The sequence below is a fragment of the Stegostoma tigrinum genome, chromosome 17 (genome assembly GCF_030684315.1).
Source record: "Stegostoma tigrinum isolate sSteTig4 chromosome 17, sSteTig4.hap1, whole genome shotgun sequence".
NCBI classification, from domain to species: Eukaryota; Metazoa; Chordata; class Chondrichthyes; order Orectolobiformes; family Stegostomatidae; genus Stegostoma; species Stegostoma tigrinum.
In genome coordinates, this window is record NC_081370.1 from 43,542,454 (window position 1) to 43,553,691 (window position 11,238).

An 11,238-nucleotide genomic window follows, 5' to 3' on the forward strand; every position below is an offset into this window, starting at 1 on the left:
AATAAGTCACAAATGCTGTCAAGACTATGTGATAAATTTACAATGTATTGTGCACTCCTCACAGACAATATGCCACATGATCATATAGTTTAATGCCATATATTGGATATGAGCATCTTTGTAATATTTGCACAATAAAAATAGGCTTCTGGTTTACTATAGAGCTTTCTTAATTGTAAATCAGAGTTCTATACTAGCAAATTACTGGTAATTATTAAATATGCAGAAATAGCACCTGGATTAACAAGATTAACAATTTCAGTTTAGGAGGCATAAAATAACAGGATTTCCTTCAAACATTAAACAGCTTTTCAAATTTACTGAAAGTAACCAGGTTAGCTTAGGCTGTGTACATCCCTTTTAACATTTCCACTGACCACATTATATAAAATACTGTTCCACACTGATCCATTACCTGCAGTCCTTTCAATTCCTCCTTCAGTCCATTGATTTCTCTTTCTTTTGCCTCTGTGCTAAGTTGGAACTTTCCCTATGTAGAACAGTATACTTATCACAACTATCCAGTGCATGCTCAGACTTCTAAATACAGAGATTAGCACGATTAATATACAGAAAAGGAATTTCATTTATTTTAGAAATGGACAAAATTGACTTTTATCTCTTTAGATGTGTAATGATTTTTGTTTGAAGGTACAGTTATACCCTTTAAAAGCACCATGTTCAGAAATATAACTGAAAGCTAATGAGAAAACAAGGTGCTTTGTGTTATACATTAGCAATGAGCCATCAATTTTGTGGAAAACTGGAACACATAAATATTATAAAGGGAGTTGACTTTATTTGCTCTGAAAAGGTAAGTTAGGATGCCCCCTTCCATTAACATAATTTTTGCAAAATTACTAATAACAACAACTTAGCCCAAGTGTCCTAATGAGATTATGGTACAGAAAATTAATTCTGTGAAACCAGTTACATTTAACAACATCACAGAACTGAAATAATAATTACAACAGTAATATTAACAACAAAAGACATAATAACCATTTATGTGAAAAATGTTTACAGCTTTTACAATGTGTTTTGGTATTCTTAATGATAAGCAATACCTTCTCCTCTTCCACTGCATTAACCCTTGTCTGAAACTATAAGGAAAGAAATTTTCGTTAATATTAAGGTTTGATAAAATAAACAAGCACACATCTTAACCCTTTTCCATGTGACAGTATTTTACCCTTACAATTCATGCCTCACATGACAAAATAGATTTGACTTTTCAAATGGAAAACACGGGATTTTATTTACTACATTTCTTATAAGGAGTTTCTTTTAATTTGTTGCAATCCATACAAAAGCTTAGGAAGTAGACACCTATTAGATAGTGATTGATGAATTTTAATAAAAATCGACTAAGCAGTCAAGTTTGAGAGGTTTATTGAGATTTCTCTGCATGAGCTTTAAATCAGTTACATAGGAAGACAGGATCATAGGAATTAGGATCAGGAGTAGGCAATTCGGTCCTTCAAGCCCTTTCTGCCATTTAACAAGATCATGTCTGGTCTTAGAGATAGTAAGAACTGCAGATGCTGGAGAATCTGAGATAACAAGGTGTAGAGGTGGATGAACACAGCAGGCCAAGCAGCATCATAGGAGCAGGAAGGCTGATGTTTCGGGCCTAGACCCTTCTTCAGAATATTGCCTGGTCTTGAGGACACTGGCTATTAGGAAAGGGTAAAAAGACTAGGATTGTTTTCACTGGAAAGATGGTAGCTGATAGGAGACCTGATAGAGGTCTACAAAATTATGTGAGCCTTAGATAGGGTGGGTAGTCAGAGGTTTTTTTTCCCAAGGGTTGAAGATTCAATTACAAAGGGCACAAGTTCAAGGCGAGAAGGCAAAAGTTTAAGGAAGATGTGTGAGGAAAGTGGGATAAGCCTGGAATGCACTGCCAGAGGTGATAGTGGAAGCAGGCATGTTGGCAACATTTAAGAGGCATCTGGATGGTTACATGAATAGGGAGGGAAAGAGAGGGATACAGACCGAGTAAAGGCAGAAAGGTTTTTTTTTAGTTTAGTCAGGGCATGATAATCAGCACAGGCTTGGAGGGTCAAATGGCCTGTACTTTTCTTTTGTTCAACTCCACTTTCTTGTCTGCTCTCCACGACCCTTTATCTTGCTTTTCATCAGAAACATATCTATTTCTTTCTTGAATCTGTTAATTGATTCTGCCTCCACTGCAATGGAGGGGCAGAAAATTCAAGATTCACAACCCTCTGACTCCTCATCTCAGTTTTGAATCTTCCTCTTCTCACTCTATATCTATGAACTCTTGTTCAAGACTGTCCAGAGGGGAACATCCATTTAATGTCCATGTCGTCAGTCTCCTTTAGCATTTTATTCACATCAATCTGATCAATCCTCATTCTTCTGAACTCCAGCGAGTACAAGCCTGAGCTATTCAATCGCTCCTCATACGACAGCCATTTTACAACCTAGAATTAACCTTGTGAAACTCCTCTGAACTACCTCCAGATCCACCACAATCCCTCCTCACATAAGGAGACCAAAAGTGGACACTATGTTCCAGGTGTGGTCTCACCAATGCCTTATATAATTGTAACAACACTACTTTTATAATCCAGTCCTTTTTGTAATAAATCCCAGGATTCCATTTGCCTTTCTTTATATATGCTGCATCTGCATACCCTGCACTTGCACTTTCTGCGAATCATGCACAAAAATGCCCAAATCCCTCCACGTTGAAGCACTTTGAATTGGTTTCCCATTTAAATAATAATTTCCCCATTTATTGTCTGGCCATATTGGACAATCTCACACTTGTCCACACTGAACGTCATCTTCCAGATTCTGACCCATTCTCCTAGCCTATTCGTATCCATCTGTAAACTCTTCAGTTCCTCATCACTGCCTATTTTCCCCACCTATTTTAATATCATCCATGAACTTTGCTATGTTACACTCTGTTCCTGCTTGCAAATCATTTATACAGATTGTAAATAGTTGAGGTCTGACAACTGAACCTTGCAGCACCCCACTAGTTACACTTCGCCATCCAGAGAAGGACACATTTATCCCGAGCCTCTGCTTTCTATCATCAGCCAATCCTCTGTCCAAGCCAATACTCTTACCCTTAAACCACTGGAATCTAATTTCTGGATCAGTCTTTCATGTTGCACCTTGTCAAATGCCTTCTGCAAGTCTAGATATACCACACCTATCAGATCCACCTTGCTTGGAATAGTTAAATTACCTAGCAACATTCAAATCAGAACCAATCAAAATAAACATTTGCCTGAATGGTCACCCGGCTGTAATGGAGGTTGATACTGGCACGCGGTATCACTGACTGCAGAGCTAGTCGTTAATAAAATTCACACTGGACTCAAATCATTCAGTTTGTCCAAGACCTCAGCTAGACTGAGAACCTACACCAGGGAACCTTTATAGATTAAGGGTACAACTTCAGTTCCAGTCTTTCAGGAAACCAGCTGGTTCAGTTCCAATTGATTGTAGTCAAAGGCTCAAGCCCAAGTCTGATGGGGTGAAATTGGTTGATAAAGATTCACCTTGACTGGCTCAATGTTTTTCAATTAGAAAACGGGCACCTAGGTAAAGTTATAATTAAATATCCAGACATTTTGCAGGAAGGTCTATGGACCATCGAAGGAGCCAAGGCCACCTTGCAAGTTGACCATGAGCGATTCCACGCTTCTGCAAGGTCCACCCCGTGCCGTACATGCAAAAATAGAGGCAGAAATCAGAAGGCTGGAAAGCAAAGGAATCATCAAAACAGTCCAGTTTGCAGAATGGGCAGTACCAGTCGTACTCAATGTGAAGCCCGACGGGTTCGCTTTTGTGAGGATTTTAAACAAATGACAAACTGCTTCTCGCAGCTGAATAAATACCCAATCCCTCACATAAAGGACTTATACACAATGCTGGAGGACAGCCTGTCCTTCACAAAGCTGGATATGAGCCATGCATATCTGCAACTGCAGTTAGGTAAGGATTCCCAGACATATGCTACAATTAATACCCATAAGTGTTTGTACCAATGTACGAGAATGCTACTTGGGGCATCATCAGCCTGTGCCATTTTTCAGCGGACAATGAAGAACTTTTACAAAGTTTACCCCAGCTCGCCATTTATCTGAACGGGATTCTAATAAGAGGGAAGACCAATAAAAAGCACTTAGAGAATTTGGACATATTTCTTCGAGGTTTCTCCAAGCTTGCCATATGTCTTAGAAGGGAAAAATCTGTGTTCCAGGCACCCCAAGTGATGTCTTGAAAACAACAAATGCTTGAGATCACAGCAGGTCAGACAGCATCCATGGAGAGAGAGCAAGCTAATGTTTCAAGTCGAGATGACTCTTCACCAGAGTTCAAGTGAAGTGTGGATGTAACCACAAAAGGTTCAACACCTGCCCTTTCACGTCCTCCCTGCTCACCATCCAAGGGCCTAAACAGTCTTTCCACAGTATTGTATTGTATTGTATTCGCTGCACTCAATGTGGCCTGGTCGATACTGCAGAAAGTAAATTCAGACTGGCTGACCAATTTGCAGAACACTTCTGGTCTGTGCGCAAGCATGACTGCATCCTTCCGATAGCCAGTCATTTTAACACAGCATCCTATTTGCATGTCCACTTGTCTGTCCTCAGCATGCTGCAGTGCTCCAGTGAATCGCAGCACAAACTGGAACAACATCTCATCTTTTTCAGAAGAAGGGTCCTGACCCGAAATGTCAACTTTCCTGCTCCTTTAATGCTACCTGGTCTGCTGTGTACCTCCAGATCCACACTGTGTTATCTCATCTTCAGACCAAGCACTTTACAGCCTTCTGGACTTAATTTCGAGTTCAACACCTTCGAACTGTGAACTAACTCCTATTTCTTTCCTTAATTTTACCTTTACTTGTCACATTCTCCCATTTCTTTCCTTTCTTTTTAGCTTTACTTGTTACATTCTCTTTCACCATGTCTTCTCTCCCCCCTCCCCCACTCCAGTGGGATATTCTGTTGTTTCAAGTCCATTGTTCTACCATCCTCACATTCTGATCACTTAATCTGAACTACCAATATCTTTTCTCCACCAGCATTCTACACTCCACCACCTCCACACCACCCTCCAACTATAGCATAAATGTTGTCCCTCCACACTTCACTTCAGCTCTGAAGAGTCATCCCAATTCAAAATGTTAGCTTGCTGTCTCTCCATGGATGCTGTCTGACTGCTGTGATCTCCAGCATTTGCAGTAATTTGCTCCTACCCCAAGTGATCTACTTGGGCTATGGGATGGACAAGACCAACTTACAACCATTGGAAGATGAAGTGAGGGCGGTCAAAGGTGATTAGGCTCCCACGTCTGTGCTGGAGCTTAGGTCTTTCCTTGGATTGGTGAATTATTATGGAAAGTTCATACATAACCTGGCCTCCATCCTAGCACCCTTACATCTGCTTTTTAGAAAGGTTCTTGGAGATGGTTTCATAGCCAAAGTATAGCCTGTAGAGAAGTGAAGAAGCAGCTATCATCTAATAATGATCCCAAGCAAGGTCTGATATTGGCATGCAAAATGTTAGCATTGTACGGTATCAAGATAGTGTTGCTTCACAGATGACCCAATGGACAGGAATGGCCAAGAAGGTATGCTTCCTGGACTTTGGGCGAAGCAGTGCACAAATGTGCCTAGATAGAGAAGGAAAGTTTGGCAGACATCTCTGGACTGAGGAAGTTCCACCAATACCTTTACTGACAAATTTATAATCGTAATACATCACAAATCCCTGCTTGGGCTACTCAAAGGAGGTTGAGGTCATGCCAGCCATAGCTTCAGGTCAAATTCAGCAGTGGAATCTCACTCTAAATATTTACACTTACAAGCTGGAACACTGTCCAGGAAACCAAGTCGCAAGTGCAGATGCCTTGAGCCACCTCCCACTGGCAGATACACCATGAGTGGTACCGTCACTGCAAGAGTCTATTCTCGTTTTAAACTTTCTGGACACCCTCCCAATCACCAGTAACAATATCAAACTGTGGACATCAGAAGATCCAGTCCTGGCAAAACTAAAACAGTTGGTGGTGATTGGAGAAACAAAAAAGGGCCATCACTACCAGAACTGAAACCTTTCTGGTTCAAAACAGCTTCAGGAACACCCATGCCAGACACAGGAAACGCCGCGAAGTGAGAGAGACATTTACTTCAGAGGACGAAGTTTGGTGCCGGCACGGATAAGAAGCATGGTCGACACAAGGTCAGGTCACTTGACGCACAGAGTTCAGGGAGGTGAGTCGGTCTTTACCAAGAACGCAGACCACATGAATGCTGCAAAGTTGCAAACAGGGCAGGAGAAAAACACACCCAACCCTTCAGCACAGTCCAAAGGCTGCTGGGGCCCGTGGGTCTTCTCCTTCACCTAGCGTTGAAGAAACCTTGCAGTCTGAGATGAACACGGTGGATGTTGCAGGCTTAATGCCTTTACATCTGAAGAAGAGGATGAATCTCTTCAGAGATGCTCCAGGCACAAGAGGCAGATTACAATCTGGCACAAACTACTAGTATTCAAAGCTGAGGTGGAGGTACCAGACCTGGTGCACAAATCCCCCAGGAAAAGCTACAAGAAAAGAACAGGCTTAGAGGGCAACAGACAGCGATTATAATGAGGTCAGCCAGGTGAACGTCACAGAATGAATTCCCTGACTGGGGCTGTTAACCTGGTCCGATCAGAGAGCCTTGGCTGACAGGTTTAAGAAGGATTGTCAGTGATTCTGTTCACTGAGGAAGCCAGACCTGTGTCAAGTACCAACCATGACTTGACGACAGGATAGTGGCCTCTGCAGAGTTATTTCACATTGCCCCGACTGTTGAGTGACTGGATTGCTGACTAATATTTGTGTGTCTCCCTGACTGATACATCACTAATCCCTGGACTGATTGCAATGGACCTGCAGTGTTTTTTTTAAATACACTCATGGGATGTCTGAGACACAGGCAGAGCCAGCTTTTATTTTTGTTGTTAGTTGGCCTTGACAAAATAGTGATGAACTGTTTTCTTGAATAACTACAATCTATTTGGAGTGGGTACACCCACCAGGGAAAATGTTGCAGGATTTTTATCCAGTAACACTAAAGTATTTGAAATGATACTCTTCCAAGTCAGGATAGCAACAGGCTTGGAGGAAACTCGTAGGTGGTAGTATTCTCATATATTTGATGCCTTTGTCCTTCTAGATATTAGTGACCAAGGGTTTGCAAGATGCTGTCTCAGGAACCTTGGTGAATTTCTCCAGCACGTCTTGTAGATCATATATGCTGCTACAATTGGGCATCAGCGCTGAAGGGAGTGAATGTTTTGTGGATGTGGTGTCAATCAAATGAGCCACTTTGTTCTAGATACAAGTTTTAAGCTTCTTGAGTGTTGTTGGGGCTGCATTCATCCAGACAAGACTTGAAACTGCCTGACCCGGCCACAATAAATGGCACTGACTGTGTCCCAGCACCTGGACTGAGACCAGAGCTGCACTTTATTGAATGTGGCAACGCCACATAACTGACATTGTCGCCTAGTGGGAGCCCAAGGAATAATCCCCTCAGACTTTGAAACACAGTCAGTTGGCTGAAGCACATACAATGTGCATGCTGAATAAGCTGCTGACATTTGCTGAGTATGACATGATGTAGCACAGTGCCATAGAGGAGCATATCTAATCCATTAACTGATCACTGCCAACAACCTCAACAAGCTTCCGAGCTTCTCTAAACAGCAAGTCAGCACAGTAGACGAAGTCTTTAAATTCTGAATGAGGCAACAAAGTGCAAAAAAGCAAAACAAGGTAACAGAGGCATGCAGCAAGCATTCAAGTGGGCACAACATGAGTGAGTACTTAGAGATCAAGCTGTAAAGCTTGAGATGTACTCTATGGGGGTGTACGAGATGGCTGTCGGTTTCTGCGTGTAAAATGGCCAGACAGCAATATTGCAACGTAAGGTGTTAGTGGTCACCAAAGTGCAGCACTGAAGTAGCGAACTCTACTTCAATCATTTAAAATGTGCCACGATGATGTGGTGAGACTGACATGCGCGCATGCATATGCACAAGCAGTTGCCACCAGTGGAGTCTACACAGAGATGTTAGGAAATGCTAGCCAAGGTAGAGCCAGAGGAGCAAATGGCAATATGGAGCCATCATGTACACATTTAAGACTTTCATGTTAGGATTCGTTGCCATCTAGTTTTCCCTGCTCTGTGGGGAAAAGCAGAAAATTGCATAGAAATGGGATGAGATTGCATACTAATGAGGCTGACCAAATTTTGGACGGAAAAGCGGGCTTTGTTTCTCAAAGTCTGGAATCAAATTATTTTTATCTTGCTGTACTTTCCCAACTGACTCACCATTGCTTATGTCACTCAGAGGCTGGGAAGATTCAGTCCATGGTTTTACAGCTGTGCGCCCAATTAAATTTTTATAACATGCGGTGAAGGGTACAGACATGAAAAATGATGCTAAAAAGGAGTTTAAAAGTTGAAGCTTTTCATCTTGAATTCATCAGAACTAGTATGTATGAAACAAACTTGAAAGAAGAAACATTTTAAAAAGCATAAAAAGAGTGTGTTGATTGATAGGGCCATCACTGCCATGGAGATAGAACAAAAATCATTAAAGGGCTCACATGCATCACTTTTGAACCTGAGCGATGTGCAGTCCACCGCAGATTACCCTGGAAGGTGTCCAAAATTTTGAATAACAGGTGAAGTTGGCTGTCCCAAGCTGCTACTATGCAGTAAAGTGAAGTGGTTTTCTCGCATAAAAGTTTGTTGCCATCAAGCCAAAGATGTTTTGCCTACCACACAAATGAGCAATGTTATGGTAGGAGTTCCAGAGTCAGCTTGATGTCATGTATATAGGCTGTACATCCCTATAACTGGTAGGGCACATCAAACAACAATCTCATTTACTATTTGAAGCCAGCAACATGCCACACATGCTTGAAAAGCTCAGAAAAGAATATCCACCACTCAGTGTGATTCTGCTATTGAAAATCATTTATTAAACAATCCAGACTGTACTATGAATTATACCAAAAACTAATTTAATATCAGGTTCACAGTTTGATGCATTTCTATGTGATAGAAGCTATAATCAGAATCTACCTACCTGGTCTAAACGTTAAGATTGTGAATTAACATCTTCATGCCAACAATGGTCTAACCAATCAGCACCCTCTTCTCACATAAAATAGGTCTCTTTTTCTCCCTAAGTCTGTATCTTGCATCCTAGTTCTGATGAGTACAAGATGAAAAGCTTCAACTTCCTCTCCTTCAGCAAAGAAGCTGCAATTCTATCAATATTTTGATACATTAACTAGAAGCTTAATTGCAAAAATATCACTTATCAGTATAATTACACAGAAAACCCTAGGTTGTTCTGGCATTTGGTAAAGCTATATATATTCATTTAGGTCCACATAAAGCTGCGCTGAATGGACATTTTTAACTGTTTTTAATCTTGATGTGTGGCAAATGCATATAATCCAATATACTTGGGTTTAATGCAGTTACAATCAATCAATCAGTTATCTTTGAAATTGTTTTACATGAGTTGCAAAACATTGCTCCAACTTATACCATCACTGGTGAGTTTGAAAGCGTCTCTCGGTACGATATCGATTTCAAAATAAACCACATTTGCAAATTAAATCAAATAATTAAACTCCATTTCAGATGGTTTTTCAGTTTCAGCAGCATAGTTGGTTTTTGCAAAATTAGATTTTAATGATCATCTGTTTATAAAATCTCATTGTGAAAGAAAATATTTTTGATAATCACAAAAGATTTGTACCTGCTTTTTTAGGACAGCCATAGCTTCTTCATGTTGACTGGATAGCACATTGCACTGATGCTGCAATGACTCCTGCTTTGCAAGTAAACATCAGTGATCAACGTCACATATTATGAATTACAGGCAATAAATGAAGCAAACAAACATTTCAGTTAATAAAACAAAGAACTTCAAATGCTGGAAATATGAAACAAAAACAGAAATTGTTGCCAATCTCAGCAGATATAGTGGCATCGGTGGAAAGAAAGCAGAGTTAATGTTTCAAGTCCAGTAACTCTATCAGAAACGTTAACTCTGCTTTCTTCCCACAAATACTGCCACATCTGCAGAGTTTCACCAACAATTTCTGTTTTCACTGCAGTTATACTCTGGTTAAACACAGGTTGCAATGTTTGGATCCAACTGTTAATTGTAACTATCAATAAATATTGATTATTCATTTTTAAAATTCTTCTACTGGATATGGGCATCAATGTCTAGGGCAGAGATAACAAAGTGTGTAGCTGGATGAACACAGCAGGCCAAGCAGCATCTCAGGAGCACAAAAGCTGACGTTTCGGGGCTAGACCCTTCAACTAACCTGAAGAAGTTACCCTCCTCCCTCCGGACCAACCTCACGGAATCTCTCTCCCACTGCAACTCTCTTGTAATCTCTTCGGCCCTGAAGCTGTTCAACCATCTCCTGAAGCAAACCAGGTACCACAGCCACGTCACCTTCCTCAGCACCTGCCTACAGAACCGGCTCTGATGAAGGGTCTAGGCACGAAACGTCAGCTTTTCTGCTCCTGAGATGCTGCTTGGCCTGCTGTGTTCATCCAGCTCCACACGTTGTTATCTGGGATTCTCCAGAATCTGCAGTTCCCATTATCTCTGATCACAATGTCTAGGGCAGCATTTGTTTCCCATTTCAATCAGTGGCTGGGAAAATGATGGTGAGCTATATTTCAAGTATAAAAATTATTCTTAATCGACATGTTTGGACATATTATGATATACTTTTGGGGAAGGTGGGACTTAAACCTGGACCTTCTAGTCCAACACTACTGTTGCATAACATCCCAAATGTACATACGCATTTCACATTTAATCTGTCATACAGGTTAAGTGGTGGATTACTTAACATAATCTCCAGCACCTCGGGTACAGGTCAGTGATCATTTATTGAGCCAACTTTAGGAGAATCAATCCAAGATTCTGAGAAAGCACTCCAACTCAATGACAATTCATCAGATATTTATACATTGCAGACAGTACATTTTTCAGGTTCCCCAAATGGTCTGTTTTAAAACAAACATCTTGTTTTTTTTTTTTACACACACCAGAAGTGGCAAGGTATCTTATTCCCATGGTCGCACCACTCCCTATCTTCCCACTTACAATCCTATCTCCTCTCTGAAGCCTGCTCTTTGTTCCCAT

General features: G+C 41.0%; 1 protein-coding gene across 1 annotated transcript in view; it reads right to left on the minus strand.

Annotated features, from left to right (window-relative positions):
* The window catches only part of LOC125459512 (coiled-coil domain-containing protein 73-like), an 85,486-nt gene extending 80,526 nt beyond the window's left edge, over positions 1–4,960 (minus strand). The window contains exons 1-4 of the mRNA XM_059651846.1: positions 4,891–4,960; positions 3,108–3,229; positions 1,068–1,103; positions 416–490 (exon numbers count right to left, since the gene is read on the minus strand). Of these exons, the coding sequence (XP_059507829.1) occupies positions 416–490; positions 1,068–1,103; positions 3,108–3,229; positions 4,891–4,960 (303 nt within the window). The remainder of the gene's footprint in view (positions 1–415; positions 491–1,067; positions 1,104–3,107; positions 3,230–4,890) is intronic.
* Positions 4,961–11,238: the final 6,278 nt, after the last annotated feature.